This window comes from Lentinula edodes (genome assembly GCF_021015755.1).
Source record: "Lentinula edodes strain Le(Bin) 0899 ss11 chromosome Unknown C8R40scaffold_7, whole genome shotgun sequence".
Taxonomy (NCBI): Eukaryota; Fungi; Basidiomycota; class Agaricomycetes; order Agaricales; family Omphalotaceae; genus Lentinula; species Lentinula edodes.
Window position 1 is genome coordinate 641,814 of NW_025764313.1, and position 20,492 is coordinate 662,305.

Sequence of the window (20,492 nt, forward strand, 5' to 3'; positions counted from 1 at the left end):
ACGTGCTGGGAATACGCGTTCGGCCTGCTTCCTTAGTCAGGTGCCCGCGGTGTTGGACTTGTACGAAACGCTCAAAGGAAGAAACTACATGTGCGAGATGTGTGGATGTGTTGTGTTCGCAAGGATCGACCGAAAGCAATAGATGCGAGTGTTGTCTGTCGTCAGTGAACTTCATTAACTTTAGTAGCGCTTCCTTACGATAACTGAAGGAAATGATCCAACATTGGGACTGGACGACCCGTTGAGCACTGGCCCTTACTTCGAGGAATGACTGCTGAAATGTTGAACTCTGGCGATATTCTGGCAAGGTGATTCAAGGCCTGCGTGACTTGTATCAAGGCCCATACTTACATGAAAAACTATGGAGTTATCTAATGCGGTACTTTACCACACAGTCGAAACATTGATTCAATGACCGGATTACATTGACCGTATCCACTGAAGACAATTTTAGAGGAGAAATTAGGCGCGCGTTAATTCATGTGACTGCGTTTATAGAACGCCTCTTGCTCTCCTTCTACCCCTTAGTCTCTCAATATCAGATGAAATCCGCCAGCAAAAACTCATCAGGTATGGGCCCTCTTGTTCTCTTTTTAGGGATTCTCGGAAGGAATATCGCCTCTCCAAACCTCTCCACAGGCCAGGAGTTTGGCAGAGACTTCCTACGGTGAATCCCGGCTGTTCTTCGTGTATCACATGTTTTTGAAGGCTTCGGCCATGCTGTCAAGCCCCTCCACAGGCCAGACGTGCGAACGGACCTTTCTTAACCTGCTCAGTGCATCAAACTTTGTTATATCCTTCTGCTGATTCCGATTGGGCGCTTACTCACTCAACCTAGCATCTACTCCTAGTATACCATGGCGACCCGATTCCTCAAATTCCACCAATTCGATCTCCAACTAGCTCTACAGCTAGACAACGATGGCCGAATGGAGGTGGAAAGGTAACGGTTGAGCTTAGAGGATGAAGACCTCGAGTTCGAAGATGAGGAAGTTGTCGGGGCAGGGCAAAATCGAAGAGAACACTCCATTCTTCCAAATATTGCAACATCTATATCCTCCCCCTCTGAACCCTCGAGTTCCCAGCGCCCTACTTTTCCTATTCCCAACCTACGCCTTTTTGCTCATAACCTATCGTGCTTATCATCATGCTTCAAGAATGGTGAGTTTTTACATTACTTTTACGTGTTCTATCTATCCTGACCTGGTTATATGCAGTTCCTTCTGCAATTATCCATCTTGGATCCACATCAACGATAAGAAGATCCGGAGTAGGATTTGGAGGTCGGCGAGCATTACAGATCAGGGGTGGGGAGATGAAACAGTATACCAGATAGGGACAGCGCCAATAGGCGCTTTGCAGACCATACCATTAATCCCGGAAGCGAACAGGAATACTTATGGGGAAGAGGATAGAGGTGAAAAGCAGCGGGGGGTACCGGTTTGTTGGGAGGATTGAGGCAGTGATTGTGGAAAAGGCGGTGTTTTGAATGGTGGATAAAGGGAGAGGGATCCCAGGATAACATGTCTCCCATGTAAACCAGTTGCAAGCAGGGTGAACCAGGTGGACTTTCACCTTTGTCCTCCTCGCATCTAGATTAGCTGGCGCCAGTATCACCAATTTGAATTCTATGAATGATGTCATCTTCACTCACAGCATAGTTGCATTCTACCCTGTCCCCGATACAGCCAGACCAATATCGTGGTCAGTTTCGCGGAGAGCCTACTCAATCTCAGCGCCTCTGTCATTCACCTGTCTCGGATTCTCAGAACTGTTGACATTTTTACTGCCTCCAGATTCCAAGTCGCCTGATTCAACTCGATGAGGCTCAGAGGCAGCCGTATTGTACTACCCCCCACCGACATCCTCCGAGAAGAAGGAGCTCTAGAACATCTACCCTGGTAGGTTGCAGGGGATTACAACCGGCATGAGCTCCGCGAAGGTGAGCAATACACGATTTTTATGCTGGGACATGCTACTAATTGCATCTAATAGACATCTAATGCTCTCGATATTATTTCGACGGCACCCATGGAGTTCTTATAGGTATTTCTCTCTATGGAACGAGGTGATTATAGCCTTCAACTGAGCTATATTCGACTTCTTTAGATTAGATCATCTTCATTGAAAGAATTTGGGGCTATATTGGATGACTCTAATAGCATGGTAGGCTCGCAATATCTCTTGGCACATCTACCATGCTGCTTACCACTCCTCAATAGCTAGGGATTGCACCGCTGCAGCACCAGAGTCAGCAGCCAGTTGTACACTTTCACTCGGTCATTCTTGAAGCCTATGTACCGTGCTCTTACATTACATAGGTCCCAGCTAAGTATGTATGTATGTATAGACCAACGTTGTCAAGTATGCCGATCAAAAAACAGATGTGGCCATCCCTTCCCTTCTTCCCCTCATCCTCTCTCCTACTATCAAAATTCTCACTACTGTGCACATTTCCCGATATCACGAGCCAGGATTTCGATGGGTGGTCATCGTTCCCCTACACGTCGCCGGAGTAAAAGGTAAATTAGCCTTTACTTGCCTGTCTTCTCCTTCTCACGGTAGTATAGATTATCGTCTGCGCCAAATCCTCCAGGAGTGCAGAATGAGAGCTATCAGGATGATGCTTACAATGGTGGCTCTGAAGACGACCAGGATGATGATAGCGTCTATGATGGCGGTGCTTACGATGGCAGCGACGGTGCTTACGGTGGCAGCCGCCGTGCCTACGATGGCAACAACAGTGCCTACGATGACAGCAACGGAGCCAATGATCAAACTGTACAAAATCCCTTCCGAGACAGTATAATCAACCCCTATCTCCCAGGATACATTCCACCCAACCCCGTCACTCAACGTTCTGCCTCCCAACGTTCTGCCTCCCAACGTTCTGCCTCCCAACGTTCTGCCTCCCAACGTTCTGCCTCTCAACGTTCTGGCCCGCGACGTCCTGCCCCGCAACTTCCTGCCCCCTGCATTCTCAAGTCAAGATATACGGGGGAACCTCCTGCTCCTCTGAAGACTGCAGGGATACATTTTTTCCAAAACGAGGTAGATGGTCGCTTCACATACCAGACCACGGCTGGTGCATTCAGCTGCTCACATCAAGCAGAGGGTGAGCCCAATCGCTACAGTGATAGCTCCTGTGCCCTCGCTTGTTACCTCAACCTTGTCTATGTCCATGTCCTGGGTGGCTTTGTGTACCTGAAAGAACATCGCATGTTTGGCAGGGCAGAACTTGAGTCGAGGCTTTTAGGCATATGGGTGATTAAGAGGAGGGAAAATAAGGTTCAAATAGTCGAGGACCTTCTGGCGCATATCGATACTGCATTCCCGACACTGCTCACCAATTTTGACTCGATTTTTCGCGGTTCTGTCGACATTCGGCTCATTAAAAAGATTCCCTATCTTCCTGATCCAAAAAAGACCGCTTGCTGCCCTTTCTGTTCTTTGTATTTCACGACGGGTACTAGTATAAACAAGCACCTCCGAAGTGGCGACAAGCAATGCCCCTTATCCGATGAATCGAGATCTCGGAGAGATGCACTTGAGCAACAATGGACCCAGTCTTTATCCAAAGAACCGGCCAATATGCGGTATGCTGTCCGCTTTGTGGATGCTTATGATCCAGCTTTAGACACGGATGATCCAGTTCCTACACAGACTACCTACAAGCCAAAGCTTGAGCCGCTTCAACGGCCGCTGTATTATCCAGATACCTGGTGGAGGTTTCTTGCTGAAATCAACTTTCGTCCACTGCTCCCCATAGAGCAGCAGTTGCTTGGTGAAGGACTTGCCCCTGGTATACTGTTCGACCTTGTCCGTTTGCCTTCAGTAGCCATCAAAAGCTATGCTGAGGGAACACGCGAGAGCAAGCTGGAGAAGATGCTTTCGTTGTGTCACTTATTTTTCAAATTGTACCTCATGGAGGCTGCTGCAAAGGTACCCTCTACTTTTGGCTTTTCAAAAATGCTGAAAAAATAGTAAGTTTATGATAGTGGTCTTTGCTGATCCTTGTCCGCTGACTCATCCTGATTTCGTAGCTCTGGCCTGAACTATAAGGGTGGCTTCCGTAGATCTGATACATATGCTAAGTACGGAGGCGCAGGGACCAATATCATCTGTTTCCTGCTGAGATATTTTGAGATGAAGAGGAAGAAGAAGCTTCCTGCTCTCCTCCGTATTTCGCTAGGAATGGAGCTTCTCGAAGCAGTTAAACGTCTCTATCTGGAGTCCCAGAAAGATTCCGAGCCTTCAGTATCAGAACTAGCCCCTTTGCTCCATGCAATTCTGGTTTGCTTTGTGCGTACCCACGACCCGCTGGATTCAGACAAGCTGACACTGCTGGAATACATCCTTCTTTGCCTCACCATACGCGAGGATACAAAGGCTGGCGAAGATGGTCAGTGCATATACGAAGCCGTAGTCTTCACCAGGAAGCTATCACACTATGCTCGGCTAATCTCTGCGACTGTTCTCCAAGCAATGGTCGCTGGGGGATGGGAGGAGCAATATCACCTCCCTAGCCCTGAGGATGCTGCAATTTCCGATGCAGAACTGGATCATATAGATGATTCCGATTCCGACTCCTCAAGTACTGATTCTGACTCCTTAGACCTCGAGAATGATTTTGATCTAGAAGATTTAGTGGAAATTACAAAATTCACTCCTGAGCAAGTTACCCTTGGAGAGTATGTGCCTTATTTGCCACCTGAAATTGTCATTGATATTCTAAAACTTGCACCAAATCATTCAGGCGACTGGATAAGGCCCTTCGGGAGTATGTTTCCAAGGATTCTACCAAGAAGAACACCTTCCGTGTTTTGATTAGCCTTTGGGCCCGCGCTGATGGATATTCGCGATCTGCTAAAGGCAAAAAAAGTTTTCGTCCTGATGCAAGCAACCTCGGATTCACTTTTATTCCTACACCGACATCCGAAATACATTGCGACCTCGCAATCTTTCCCCAAAACCATGAATTGCAGCTAAAGGGGTTGCGGACGAGCTTCGCACGTTTGATCCCAGCATCGCTTGCTTCATACTTTCAAGAAAATTTCAGAACGACAGACCTGGTGGACGATCCAGCTAGCCCAGTATCAATCTTTGACCAGCCTAGAAATGCCCCGTACTTTGACGGTCTGATTGCGACGCTTACAAATGCACTAGAACAGTCTAAAGGGCCAGATCGAACACTTGCACGACGTGGGCAGCTTTCTTCCGATAGGGTCTGGTCATGGATAGAAGATCTGGCCGAATTCCAGAAGTACCTTGCTGGTGGAATTATACCAACGATGGGGGTATGCCCCCGAGCAGAGCAAATTGCTGCTCTCACCTACGCCACTGTGGGCACCACTCTTCGATCATTAAAAATATACCAGCCTCACGTTTTAATCTGCAACCCAATTGCCAAGCAGGACAGTGCGAAGCAGTATGAGTGCTTCTTTGCACTCCCACCCGATATGGCATGGTACCTGATTCTATATCTTGGCGTTCTTCGTAAGGTGGTCATACATCTCCTCGAGTCTCCTGTGATACGCCATGCTGGACCTGTCGAAGATTTCAAACACTATATTTTTGTGATTCTCACCAAAGGTAGATTAAATGCGATTCCAAACACCTATCAGTGGACAGCTACAGATGTCAATATCTGCTTGAAGGGGACACTTCTGAGGCTCGATGCCAATTCACTTCGACATGTAACAACTGGAGTAATCCGGCACTGGTATCCTGAACTTGGTGAAGCCCGTGAGCGGCTGAACGATTCTACCCTGATGTCGCCAGTTGATAGGCAGGGTCAACATTCAGGTAGAGTTTCTAGAAATTTCTATGCCCGCACCATCTACATGACCGGGACCGGTTTCAACACCTCCGAATTCTTTTCCCAGATACGTGTCAGCATGGCTCTCCAGCGGCTAGATCAAATCATTCGCAATGGTGGAAGAAATGTTGTTCCAACAGCTATTGATATTTCTGATGCTTGGACAAGAAATGGTGAACATGCGATGAATACGGCTCGAGAATTCGTTATGTCGCCAGCGGGCTACAATATAGTTTCCGGAAATACTGATGCTATAGAAAGCAGCTTTAAGAAGCTAAATAGACTGAGGCCCTTCCTTTGGGGCCCAGATGTTCGAGTGAGTATTACAAAATATGTGCTGGAAGCGATACGCTAAATCTGATCATGACTACAGCTATCTTCGGGGAACACACCTTTACAGTGGAAAACTCTAGGCGATGAAGCTCTTTTGACAGTTTGTGCTGCACTAGCCTGCAGCTATATTTTCCAAGGCGGGGCAGCGCAGCCTTTAGAAGTGGAAGTTGACCCGAAGTTCGTAGCACATGGGGTATACCTTGTGAGTTAGCTCAATATTATTGCTAACATCTGCCGACTAAAGAATACCTGCATCATAGGTTAACTGTGCAGTCGATGAATGGCGCAAGGGTTCATTTCAAGCCTGCGGCTGGAATATCGATCCTAATCGGGAAGTAAGGGTATCGGAAATCGAAAACGCTATCATTCACTTCAGGCGTGATCAACCAGAAGAATGGATCACATTCCGAGGGAAAGTTGGCCACTCAATTCTCAGCTCAATTGGTCGGCCCCCTCCACAGTTTAGTAAGATGCCATTCTTTGCCCCGGGCGTGTTTTCTGCTCCTGCTCCTCCCTCTGATATCCAGGGCGAAGATATTCCACTACAGGATGTCCCGTTGGACACCATTGTCACGTCAGAAAAGGGAAAAGGCAGGGAGATCGAAGATGACGTGCAGTCCCCATATACTGATGTAGAGACGGAGATTGAAGATGGCGTTCAGTCCCCACTATTTACTGATATAGAAACGGCAATAGAGGATGGGGGCGCTGGGACACAAAGCAAGAAGACGAAGGAGGTAGAAAAACAGAACAGGAGGGAGGAAAAGAAGAGGAGTAAACAAGGGGCTGATCATTTACTAGTTCCAGGAGGTAGCAAAGGGGTCTGGGGTCAGAAGCGGAAGCGACAGTCAAAAGATGATAATTCATTGAAGAAGAGTAGAGATTCGACCTCATCTGATTGACTCAATTGACTCAGGTTATACTTCGGGCTGCATTCACGCGTGATACAATTTCGTTCAATTAATTGCTTCAGTTCAAACAATGTATAGCGTGAGTATTGACAGATATCAAAGCCAAATGCTTATCTTCCTTCGCGATAACTTCACTAATCATCCCACTACTGGTTTTATACAACCCCAGCATATCCGTAAGGAAGGTAGGGTAGGATTCAGGTAGTCGCATAGGGTTTCGTGGAACCAGCGACCCGAAAACTGCAGTATATAGCTCCTGTAGTTTGATGCCAGATTTGCATTCAAAAGCTTCGACAGTTCAACCTGCATCGCCAACTGAGGAAATCATGCTGAGTCCCAGATAGTTCATTCCGGTAAAACCCTGATGCATGAAGGGCTGCACTATGTCAGATACCATCTATTTCGATATCGGACGCGGGCTGAGGCAATGTAACACTGGCAGCGATGTCAGCTACGCGGCAAAACGGGCATCAGGAGGTTCCTACACCTTAAGCAAGTCGATAAGTAAACCCAGAGAAGGTGCTAGAGGAAGTACATCATAAGTTAGGATGAGGTGACGAAAATTTGAGGAAATTAGCTTCCATTGGCAACAGGCGTCCACACCAGCGTTCGATGGCATTATAGTCCTTGTGCAGCATCAGATTTTGAATAACCTGCGACAGTCTCTATAGCACCACTCACTTTAAGCAACACTACACACAATCTGTTTGAGCGATCGGTGAATTGAGCGTCTTCGAAACCGAACTCCCTGCTAATGACCCTCGGCCAAATTTTTCATATTTCGGACAGTGGATCGAAATAAAATGAGTTCACAGTATGGAGCAATGTGGATGAGCAGCTACTTATCATCGTGGTGTCGAATTCGAGTTGATTGTTCTGTATTGGATCTACATTGCCTAGACACGAGCTGGGATGATCAAATAGGGAGAACCTGGATAAATCCTAATAGTGGTTGATGACGGAGCCTGGGCGCTAAAGACTTAGCTTAACTTCGGCAGAGTAGCATCCCCAGACAACTCTTCGACTACCAGTACCTTCGCCATACGGAACCCTCATATAAAAACATTGACGCTACAGGCTCGGATTTAGCTATGACTGCATGTCTTCTGGGCGGCAACTGGCCTTTGGAAATTGCACAAAAGTCTCAGCCACAATGCACCAAATCTTGATCTCATACTGAGAGATTCCCGCAACGAGTTTCATAAGATTTAGACACATCTAGAAGGTAAATGACAGGGTCAAAGGGCGAAGGACGTTCAGATAAGCTTTGGGTGTACCGCAACAACTGAAACTCCTTATTCACCAATGTGACCAGTCGTATCTCCGATATAGATAACTCGAAATTTGCTTGAGATAGATGGTATTGTTCTAAACGAAGAGAGCTGGAGTAGATTGAAGAAACAAAGAGTTACGGTGAAGGGGAATATGTTACAATAGACGCCGGTGGCGTTGCTCTGACTTCTGAATGGACTTCTGAACAAGGACGTGTTCTTAGACGTTCCTGGAGTTCTACTATATGTGCTTTCAGCCAAGATCACTATTCTCCAACCGCTAACATTCAACATAGCGTGAAGTACAGTAAGCTTATATACGATATGCATTCTGCTACATGTCACGATTCGCGCTGTGCTGAGTGCTGGGTGCTGCAAACGCGCTAGCAGCGGCTAAGTGAAAACAATAATAGCATGAGAACAAAACTCGCACCCCACAGTCCAATCTTTGTCCCCATTCCCAGACAACATCATCAACTCCACAGCGAAAGCTTGTCGATCGCCAATACTTTACTATATCCTTCTCTGAACGCACTGGATTCCAAAGCGCTCCTTAAGCCGAGGATAGCGCCGAGGATATTCCTGGACATTGGTTGTCGTTACGGTGATGTCCTTTCCAGAAGGCTATATAATTCACTGAGAAATTGGGGGAGAACGAACAGATTGAGAACACGTACGGATGGAGGGTAACGCACCTTCAGCTCGATAATGCGCCATTTGTAGATGAATCCCGTCCGTCGACGACGGTATGATACTCATGTTTGGTCATGGGAATTATTACCTTCGTCGACAGCATGATACTCCTGTTTGGTCATGGGAATTATTACCTTCGTCGACAGCATGATACTCTTGTTTGGTCATGGGAATCAAAAAGAACTCAACGAAAACCAGATTGTCCCAGCAGGGATTCGAACCCTGTCGTTTCGACAATATTTACATTCCGTACGGAATCCAATTCATATTTATCAAATGCTCTACCACTGAGCCACTGGGACTTGATTAGCACAAAGTTCACTCAAGGCAAGTATTGATAATCACCTTCATGAACATCCTTGTTTGCTCATGGGAATTGCCACCAATGGGCACCTTCGTGGAAGGTATGGTTCTCACCTTGTTCACTGATGGGAATTACTTGATTTGAGCTGCAATGTGTGCCCATGGGAACTGCCACCAATGGGCACCTTCGTGGAAGGTATGATTCTCACCTCGTTCACTGATGGGAATTACTTTATCTGAGTTGCAATGGGCGCCTAATTTCCAAAAGAAGTGAATAGGCGCTCAATTCACGGACCAAGTATCCACCGGAATTAGTGTATATAGTAGTCCACAGCTGCCCTCCAGTTCTCTCTAGCTATACCCCAGTTCTCCCTAGCTGTACCCTAGCTGTCCCCCAGCTGTACCCTAGCTGTACCCTAGCTGTCCCCCAGCTGTACCCTAGCTGTCCCCTAGCTGTCCCCTATAATTTGCCCCCTAGTCTGTCCCCTAGAAGTCTCTAATAACCCCTGACCCTTTCTGTTATTGCACGATCCATTCCAAAGTAGGAGGATGGCCACGGGATTGCAGCTCGATACTTCGTAAGTTAGGATGATGCGACGAAAGATTGAGGGAAGTTAGCCTGCCCACAGGCATCAACGTTCAACGGCGGTAGGGTCCTTATGCAACATCGCAGTCTCTATATCACCACTCACCTTAAGCAACACTACACAAGTTCCGCTTGAACGATCAATGAATTGAGCCTCTTCGAAGCCGAACTCCCTGCTAATGACGACCCTCAGCCAAATTTTTCGCATTTCGGACGGTGGATCGAAATAAAATGAGTTCACAGTATGGAGCAATGTGGATGAGCAGCTACTTATCATCGTGGTGTCGAATTCGAGTTGATTGTTCTGTATTGGATCTGCATTGCCTAGACACGAGCTGGGATGATCAAATAGGGAGAACCTGGATAAATCCTAATAGTGGTTTATGACGGAGCCTGGGCGCTAAAGACTTAGCTTAACTTCGGCAGAGTAGCATCCCCAGACAACTCTTCGACTACCAGTACCTTCGCCATACGGAACCCTCATATAAAAACATTAACGCTACAGGCTCGAATTTAGCTATGACTGCATGTCTTCTGGGCGGCAACTGGCCTTTGGAAATTGCACAAAAGTCTCAGCCACAATTGCGCTTGATTTTCAGCATGAGAACGCCGACAGTAACTGATCTCTGAAGACGAGCTGTATCTCTGATCGGGGCAGGCAGTGGGAGGGAAGGATCGGTGTTTTCAGATCGTATGTCTACAGGGTTTATTCATGTCCTACCACTACTTATGCTCTTCACGGTCTAGAAGGAAGACGACAAACATGGGGTCATCGAATAAGCTAGGTCGGATATCAAGTCGAGCTATTCTGTCAACGGAAATCCAAAGGTTGCCTGTCGACACACTGTTTTTCTATTCCATTCATGTTTTGCGACTTCCACAGAGTGGAGAATACTACAACATACCCGTAAGGTTCACACTAAGGCTGTTCGTTGATCTAATAAAATAGCACAGTGTCTCTTCCTCTGTCATTCTCTTCATCTTAGTATTTTGTGCCTCAACGAAGAATACTGCTGGCGCAAAACATTGAACCCTTGCTGAGGTCGAAGTTCAGTCTACTCAGTCATCACCACCGCTCTCTTCCCTCGCCGAGGACGTACCACATGCACGAACTGTTCGATTTCCCCGTGTTCTGTATCTATTGAATACTCGCAAAGCAGAGAGTACACTATTTGGTGGTGGGGAACGGAGCGCAAAACTCACTCGTCAATTCAAGGAGACCATGGTTGTTGAATAAGTTGAGCCCTTCATATTTGGATAGGTGTGGTAGTGTATTGACCGTTATATCCTGAGTTCTTGCCTACCTGACCGGGCTCTCAATATCCTCTCTTCTTTATGAAAAACGAAGATGTGGTCAGGCAATTTGTAGCCAAGGTACTGCTGGAGTTGCGGAGCTTGTGCTGGGAGAAGAGGTTCCGTTGACTATCGTGACGCTCAAGGTATCTATTGTAATCTACCTTCAATTAAATCTCCACTCAACTCCTCCTTCGATAGCTTGTCAATTGCGACTTGGCCAATTCCCTTACGAAGCTATTGACCATCGCCCCTGCTGATAAGCAGCCGCATCTGAACAATGGGGTATTCTCCCTCTTCAGCTGTTCTTGACATCACGAATCGTATACCTGGCTCACAGAAAAGCCTGCATCAATCAAAGAAACTATCACCGTCGTCGACGGACGGGATTCATCTACAAATGGCGCATTATCGAGCTGAAGGTGCGTTACCCTCCATCCGTACGTGTTCTCAATCTGTTCGTTCTCCCCCAATTTCTCAGTGAATTATATAGCCTTCTGGAAAGGACATCACCGTAACGACAACCGATGTCCAGGAATATCCTCGGCGCTATCCTCGGCTTAAGGAGCGCTTTGGAATCCAGTGCGTTCAGAGAAGGATATAGTAAAGTATTGGCGATCGACAAGCTTTCGCTGTGGAGTTGATGATGTTGTCTGGGAATGGGGACAAAGATTGGACTGTGGGGTGCGAGTTTTGTTCTCATGCTATTATTGTTTTCACTTAGCCGCTGCTAGCGCGTTTGCAGCACCCAGCACTCAGCACAGCGCGAATCGTGACATGTAGCAGAATGCATATCGTATATAAGCTTACTGTACTTCACGCTATGTTGAATGTTAGCGGTTGGAGAATAGTGATCTTGGCTGAAAGCACATATAGTAGAACTCCAGGAACGTCTAAGAACACGTCCTTGTTCAGAAGTCCATTCAGAAGTCAGAGCAACGCCACCGGCGTCTATTGTAACATATTCCCCTTCACCGTAACTCTTTGTTTCTTCAATCTACTCCAGCTCTCTTCGTTTAGAACAATACCATCTATCTCAAGCAAATTTCGAGTTATCTATATCGGAGATACGACTGGTCACATTGGTGAATAAGGAGTTTCAGTTGTTGCGGTACACCCAAAGCTTATCTGAACGTCCTTCGCCCTTTGACCCTGTCATTTACCTTCTAGATGTGTCTAAATCTTATGAAACTCGTTGCGGGAATCTCTCAGTATGAGATCAAGATTTGGTGCATTGTGGCTGAGACTTTTGTGCAATTTCCAAAGGCCAGTTGCCGCCCAGAAGACATGCAGTCATAGCTAAATCCGAGCCTGTAGCGTCAATGTTTTTATATGAGGGTTCCGTATGGCGAAGGTACTGGTAGTCGAAGAGTTGTCTGGGGATGCTACTCTGCCGAAGTTAAGCTAAGTCTTTAGCGCCCAGGCTCCGTCATCAACCACTATTAGGATTTATCCAGGTTCTCCCTATTTGATCATCCCAGCTCGTGTCTAGGCAATGTAGATCCAATACAGAACAATCAACTCGAATTCGACACCACGATGATAAGTAGCTGCTCATCCACATTGCTCCATACTGTGAACTCATTTTATTTCGATCCACTGTCCGAAATATGAAAAATTTGGCCGAGGGTCATTAGCAGGGAGTTCGGTTTCGAAGACGCTCAATTCACCGATCGCTCAAACAGATTGTGTGTAGTGTTGCTTAAAGTGAGTGGTGCTATAGAGACTGTCGCAGGTTATTCAAAATCTGATGCTGCACAAGGACTATAATGCCATCGAACGCTGGTGTGGACGCCTGTTGCCAATGGAAGCTAATTTCCTCAAATTTTCGTCACCTCATCCTAACTTATGATGTACTTCCTCTAGCACCTTCTCTGGGTTTACTTATCGACTTGCTTAAGGTGTAGGAACCTCCTGATGCCCGTTTTGCCGCGTAGCTGACATCGCTGCCAGTGTTACATTGCCTCAGCCCGCGTCCGATATCGAAATAGATGGTATCTGACATAGTGCAGCCCTTCATGCATCAGGGTTTTACCGGAATGAACTATCTGGGACTCAGCATGATTTCCTCAGTTGGCGATGCAGGTTGAACTGTCGAAGCTTTTGAATGCAAATCTGGCATCAAACTACAGGAGCTATATACTGCAGTTTTCGGGTCGCTGGTTCCACGAAACCCTATGCGACTACCTGAATCCTACCCTACCTTCCTTACGGATATGCTGGGGTTGTATAAAACCAGTAGTGGGATGATTAGTGAAGTTATCGCGAAGGAAGATAAGCATTTGGCTTTGATATCTGTCAATACTCACGCTATACATTGTTTGAACTGAAGCAATTAATTGAACGAAATTGTATCACGCGTGAATGCAGCCCGAAGTATAACCTGAGTCAATTGAGTCAATCAGATGAGGTCGAATCTCTACTCTTCTTCAATGAATTATCATCTTTTGACTGTCGCTTCCGCTTCTGACCCCAGACCCCTTTGCTACCTCCTGGAACTAGTAAATGATCAGCCCCTTGTTTACTCCTCTTCTTTTCCTCCCTCCTGTTCTGTTTTTCTACCTCCTTCGTCTTCTTGCTTTGTGTCCCAGCGCCCCCATCCTCTATTGCCGTTTCTATATCAGTAAATAGTGGGGACTGAACGCCATCTTCAATCTCCGTCTCTACATCAGTATATGGGGACTGCACGTCATCTTCGATCTCCCTGCCTTTTCCCTTTTCTGACGTGACAATGGTGTCCAACGGGACATCCTGTAGTGGAATATCTTCGCCCTGGATATCAGAGGGAGGAGCAGGAGCAGAAAACACGCCCGGGGCAAAGAATGGCATCTTACTAAACTGTGGAGGGGGCCGACCAATTGAGCTGAGAATTGAGTGGCCAACTTTCCCTCGGAATGTGATCCATTCTTCTGGTTGATCACGCCTGAAGTGAATGATAGCGTTTTCGATTTCCGATACCCTTACTTCCCGATTAGGATCGATATTCCAGCCGCAGGCTTGAAATGAACCCTTGCGCCATTCATCGACTGCACAGTTAACCTATGATGCAGGTATTCTTTAGTCGGCAGATGTTAGCAATAATATTGAGCTAACTCACAAGGTATACCCCATGTGCTACGAACTTCGGGTCAACTTCCACTTCTAAAGGCTGCGCTGCCCCGCCTTGGAAAATATAGCTGCAGGCTAGTGCAGCACAAACTGTCAAAAGAGCTTCATCGCCTAGAGTTTTCCACTGTAAAGGTGTGTTCCCCGAAGATAGCTGTAGTCATGATCAGATTTAGCGTATCGCTTCCAGCACATATTTTGTAATACTCACTCGAACATCTGGGCCCCAAAGGAAGGGCCTCAGTCTATTTAGCTTCTTAAAGCTGCTTTCTATAGCATCAGTATTTCCGGAAACTATATTGTAGCCCGCTGGCGACATAACGAATTCTCGAGCCGTATTCATCGCATGTTCACCATTTCTTGTCCAAGCATCAGAAATATCAATAGCTGTTGGAACAACATTTCTTCCACCATTGCGAATGATTTGATCTAGCCGCTGGAGAGCCATGCTGACACGTATCTGGGAAAAGAATTCGGAGGTGTTGAAACCGGTCCCGGTCATGTAGATGGTGCGGGCATAGAAATTTCTAGAAACTCTACCTGAATGTTGACCCTGCCTATCAACTGGCGACATCAGGGTAGAATCGTTCAGCCGCTCACGGGCTTCACCAAGTTCAGGATACCAGTGCCGGATTACTCCAGTTGTTACATGTCGAAGTGAATTGGCATCGAGCCTCAGAAGTGTCCCCTTCAAGCAGATATTGACATCTGTAGCTGTCCACTGATAGGTGTTTGGAATCGCATTTAATCTACCTTTGGTGAGAATCACAAAAATATAGTGTTTGAAATCTTCGACAGGTCCAGCATGGCGTATCACAGGAGACTCGAGGAGATGTATGACCACCTTACGAAGAACGCCAAGATATAGAATCAGGTACCATGCCATATCGGGTGGGAGTGCAAAGAAGCACTCATACTGCTTCACACTGTCCTGCTTGGCAATTGGGTTGCAGATTAAAACGTGAGGCTGGTATATTTTTAATGATCGAAGAGTGGTGCCCACAGTGGCGTAGGTGAGAGCAGCAATTTGCTCTGCTCGGGGGCATACCCCCATCGTTGGTATAATTCCACCAGCAAGGTACTTCTGGAATTCGGCCAGATCTTCTATCCATGACCAGACCCTATCGGAAGAAAGCTGCCCACGTCGTGCAAGTGTTCGATCTGGCCCTTTAGACTGTTCTAGTGCATTTGTAAGCGTCGCAATCAGACCGTCAAAGTACGGGGCATTTCTAGGCTGGTCAAAGATTGATACTGGGCTAGCTGGATCGTCCACCAGGTCTGTCGTTCTGAAATTTTCTTGAAAGTATGAAGCAAGCGATGCTGGGATCAAACGTGCGAAGCTCGTCCGCAACCCCTTTAGCTGCAATTCATGGTTTTGGGGAAAGATTGCGAGGTCGCAATGTATTTCGGATGTCGGTGTAGGAATAAAAGTGAATCCGAGGTTGCTTGCATCAGGACGAAAACTTTTTTTGCCTTTAGCAGATCGCGAATATCCATCAGCGCGGGCCCAAAGGCTAATCAAAACACGGAAGGTGTTCTTCTTGGTAGAATCCTTGGAAACATACTCCCGAAGGGCCTTATCCAGTCGCCTGAATGATTTGGTGCAAGTTTTAGAATATCAATGACAATTTCAGGTGGCAAATAAGGCACATACTCTCCAAGGGTAACTTGCTCAGGAGTGAATTTTGTAATTTCCACTAAATCTTCTAGATCAAAATCATTCTCGAGGTCTAAGGAGTCAGAATCAGTACTTGAGGAGTCGGAATCGGAATCATCTATATGATCCAGTTCTGCATCGGAAATTGCAGCATCCTCAGGGCTAGGGAGGTGATATTGCTCCTCCCATCCCCCAGCGACCATTGCTTGGAGAACAGTCGCAGAGATTAGCCGAGCATAGTGTGATAGCTTCCTGGTGAAGACTACGGCTTCGTATATGCACTGACCATCTTCGCCAGCCTTTGTATCCTCGCGTATGGTGAGGCAAAGAAGGATGTATTCCAGCAGTGTCAGCTTGTCTGAATCCAGCGGGTCGTGGGTACGCACAAAGCAAACCAGAATTGCATGGAGCAAAGGGGCTAGTTCTGATACTGAAGGCTCGGAATCTTTCTGGGACTCCAGATAGAGACGTTTAACTGCTTCGAGAAGCTCCATTCCTAGCGAAATACGGAGGAGAGCAGGAAGCTTCTTCTTCCTCTTCATCTCAAAATATCTCAGCAGGAAACAGATGATATTGGTCCCTGCGCCTCCGTACTTAGCATATGTATCAGATCTACGGAAGCCACCCTTATAGTTCAGGCCAGAGCTACGAAATCAGGATGAGTCAGCGGACAAGGATCAGCAAAGACCACTATCATAAACTTACTATTTTTTCAGCATTTTTGAAAAGCCAAAAGTAGAGGGTACCTTTGCAGCAGCCTCCATGAGGTACAATTTGAAAAATAAGTGACACAACGAAAGCATCTTCTCCAGCTTGCTCTCGCGTGTTCCCTCAGCATAGCTTTTGATGGCTACTGAAGGCAAACGGACAAGGTCGAACAGTATACCAGGGGCAAGTCCTTCACCAAGCAACTGCTGCTCTATGGGGAGCAGTGGACGAAAGTTGATTTCAGCAAGAAACCTCCACCAGGTATCTGGATAATACAGCGGCCGTTGAAGCGGCTCAAGCTTTGGCTTGTAGGTAGTCTGTGTAGGAACTGGATCATCCGTGTCTAAAGCTGGATCATAAGCATCCACAAAGCGGACAGCATACCGCATATTGGCCGGTTCTTTGGATAAAGACTGGGTCCATTGTTGCTCAAGTGCATCTCTCCGAGATCTCGATTCATCGGATAAGGGGCATTGCTTGTCGCCACTTCGGAGGTGCTTGTTTATACTAGTACCCGTCGTGAAATACAAAGAACAGAAAGGGCAGCAAGCGGTCTTTTTTGGATCAGGAAGATAGGGAATCTTTTTAATGAGCCGAATGTCGACAGAACCGCGAAAAATCGAGTCAAAATTGGTGAGCAGTGTCGGGAATGCAGTATCGATATGCGCCAGAAGGTCCTCGACTATTTGAACCTTATTTTCCCTCCTCTTAATCACCCATATGCCTAAAAGCCTCGACTCAAGTTCTGCCCTGCCAAACATGCGATGTTCTTTCAGGTACACAAAGCCACCCAGGACATGGACATAGACAAGGTTGAGGTAACAAGCGAGGGCACAGGAGCTATCACTGTAGCGATTGGGCTCACCCTCTGCTTGATGTGAGCAGCTGAATGCACCAGCCGTGGTCTGGTATGTGAAGCGACCATCTACCTCGTTTTGGAAAAAATGTATCCCTGCAGTCTTCAGAGGAGCAGGAGGTTCCCCCGTATATCTTGACTTGAGAATGCAGGGGGCAGGAAGTTGCGGGGCAGGACGTCGCGGGCCAGAACGTTGAGAGGCAGAACGTTGGGAGGCAGAACGTTGGGAGGCAGAACGTTGGGAGGCAGAACGTTGGGAGGCAGAACGTTGAGTGACGGGGTTGGGTGGAATGTATCCTGGGAGATAGGGGTTGATTATACTGTCTCGGAAGGGATTTTGTACAGTTTGATCATTGGCTCCGTTGCTGTCATCGTAGGCACTGTTGTTGCCATCGTAGGCACGGCGGCTGCCACCGTAAGCACCGTCGCTGCCATCGTAAGCACCGCCATCATAGACGCTATCATCATCCTGGTCGTCTTCAGAGCCACCATTGTAAGCATCATCCTGATAGCTCTCATTCTGCACTCCTGGAGGATTTGGCGCAGACGATAATCTATACTACCGTGAGAAGGAGAAGACAGGCAAGTAAAGGCTAATTTACCTTTTACTCCGGCGACGTGTAGGGGAACGATGACCACCCATCGAAATCCTGGCTCGTGATATCGGGAAATGTGCACAGTAGTGAGAATTTTGATAGTAGGAGAGAGGATGAGGGGAAGAAGGGAAGGGATGGCCACATCTGTTTTTTGATCGGCATACTTGACAACGTTGGTCTATACATACATACATACTTAGCTGGGACCTATGTAATGTAAGAGCACGGTACATAGGCTTCAAGAATGACCGAGTGAAAGTGTACAACTGGCTGCTGACTCTGGTGCTGCAGCGGTGCAATCCCTAGCTATTGAGGAGTGGTAAGCAGCATGGTAGATGTGCCAAGAGATATTGCGAGCCTACCATGCTATTAGAGTCATCCAATATAGCCCCAAATTCTTTCAATGAAGATGATCTAATCTAAAGAAGTCGAATATAGCTCAGTTGAAGGCTATAATCACCTCGTTCCATAGAGAGAAATACCTATAAGAACTCCATGGGTGCCGTCGAAATAATATCGAGAGCATTAGATGTCTATTAGATGCAATTAGTAGCATGTCCCAGCATAAAAATCGTGTATTGCTCACCTTCGCGGAGCTCATGCCGGTTGTAATCCCCTGCAACCTACCAGGGTAGATGTTCTAGAGCTCCTTCTTCTCGGAGGATGTCGGTGGGGGGTAGTACAATACGGCTGCCTCTGAGCCTCATCGAGTTGAATCAGGCGACTTGGAATCTGGAGGCAGTAAAAATGTCAACAGTTCTGAGAATCCGAGACAGGTGAATGACAGAGGCGCTGAGATTGAGTAGGCTCTCCGCGAAACTGACCACGATATTGGTCTGGCTGTATCGGGGACAGGGTAGAATGCAACTATGCTGTGAGTGAAGATGACATCATTCATAGAATTCAAATTGGTGATACTGGCGCCAGCTAATCTAGATGCGAGGAGGACAAAGGTGAAAGTCCACCTGGTTCACCCTGCTTGCAACTGGTTTACATGGGAGACATGTTATCCTGGGATCCCTCTCCCTTTATCCACCATTCAAAACACCGCCTTTTCCACAATCACTGCCTCAATCCTCCCAACAAACCGGTACCCCCCCGCTGCTTTTCACCTCTATCCTCTTCCCCATAAGTATTCCTGTTCGCTTCCGGGATTAATGGTATGGTCTGCAAAGCGCCTATTGGCGCTGTCCCTATCTGGTATACTGTTTCATCTCCCCACCCCTGATCTGTAATGCTCGCCGACCTCCAAATCCTACTCCGGATCTTCTTATCGTTGATGTGGATCCAAGATGGATAATTGCAGAAGGAACTGCATATAACCAGGTCAGGATAGATAGAACACGTAAAAGTAATGTAAAAACTCACCATTCTTGAAGCATGATGATAAGCACGATAGGTTATGAGCAAAAAGGCGTAGGTTGGGAATAGGAAAAGTAGGGCGCTGGGAACTCGAGGGTTCAGAGGGGGAGGATATAGATGTTGCAATATTTGGAAGAATGGAGTGTTCTCTTCGATTTTGCCCTGCCCCGACAACTTCCTCATCTTCGAACTCGAGGTCTTCATCCTCTAAGCTCAACCGTTACCTTTCCACCTCCATTCGGCCATCGTTGTCTAGCTGTAGAGCTAGTTGGAGATCGAATTGGTGGAATTTGAGGAATCGGGTCGCCATGGTATACTAGGAGTAGATGCTAGGTTGAGTGAGTAAGCGCCCAATCGGAATCAGCAGAAGGATATAACAAAGTTTGATGCACTGAGCAGGTTAAGAAAGGTCCGTTCGCACGTCTGGCCTGTGGAGGGGCTTGACAGCATGGCCGAAGCCTTCAAAAACATGTGATACACGAAGAACAGCCGGGATTCACCGTAGGAAGTCTCTGCCAAACTCCTGGCCTGTGGAGAGGTTTGGAGAGGCGATATTCCTTCCGAGAATCCCTAAAAAGAGAACAAGAGGGCCCATACCTGATGAGTTTTTGCTGGCGGATTTCATCTGATATTGAGAGACTAAGGGGTAGAAGGAGAGCAAGAGGCGTTCTATAAACGCAGTCACATGAATTAACGCGCGCCTAATTTCTCCTCTAAAATTGTCTTCAGTGGATACGGTCAATGTAATCCGGTCATTGAATCAATGTTTCGACTGTGTGGTAAAGTACCGCATTAGATAACTCCATAGTTTTTCATGTAAGTATGGGCCTTGATACAAGTCACGCAGGCCTTGAATCACCTTGCCAGAATATCGCCAGAGTTCAACATTTCAGCAGTCATTCCTCGAAGTAAGGGCCAGTGCTCAACGGGTCGTCCAGTCCCAATGTTGGATCATTTCCTTCAGTTATCGTAAGGAAGCGCTACTAAAGTTAATGAAGTT

The 20,492-nt window shown here is 47.0% G+C and overlaps 2 protein-coding genes and 1 non-coding gene across 3 annotated transcripts; 1 reads left to right on the forward strand and 2 right to left on the reverse strand.

Moving 5' to 3' along the window:
• Positions 1-857: 857 nt before the first annotated feature.
• On the forward strand, positions 858-7,053 carry C8R40DRAFT_1067315 (uncharacterized protein; the record flags this gene model as incomplete). The annotated part of the gene is made up of 13 exons (XM_046225892.1): positions 858-943; positions 1,218-1,417; positions 1,662-1,704; positions 1,906-1,942; positions 2,110-2,166; positions 2,223-2,297; positions 2,322-2,340; positions 2,385-2,522; positions 2,597-3,983; positions 4,044-4,691; positions 4,757-6,134; positions 6,192-6,353; positions 6,412-7,053. The coding sequence occupies 13 exons, from the start codon at positions 858-860 to the stop codon at positions 7,051-7,053; spliced, it is 4,872 nt and encodes a 1,623-aa protein (XP_046089380.1).
• Positions 7,054-9,226: 2,173 nt separating this feature from the next.
• C8R40DRAFT_t68 lies at positions 9,227-9,328 on the reverse strand. The gene has a single exon. It is a non-coding gene; the product is annotated as a tRNA-Ile (tRNA).
• A 4,277-nt stretch (positions 9,329-13,605) lies between these two features.
• On the reverse strand, positions 13,606-19,802 carry C8R40DRAFT_1067317 (uncharacterized protein; the record flags this gene model as incomplete). Its single annotated transcript, XM_046225893.1, has 13 exons — positions 13,606-14,247; positions 14,306-14,467; positions 14,525-15,902; positions 15,968-16,615; positions 16,676-18,062; positions 18,137-18,274; positions 18,319-18,337; positions 18,362-18,436; positions 18,493-18,549; positions 18,717-18,753; positions 18,955-18,997; positions 19,219-19,442; positions 19,717-19,802. The coding sequence occupies 13 exons, from the start codon at positions 19,800-19,802 to the stop codon at positions 13,606-13,608; spliced, it is 4,896 nt and encodes a 1,631-aa protein (XP_046089381.1).
• Between the last annotated feature and the right edge of the window lie 690 nt (positions 19,803-20,492).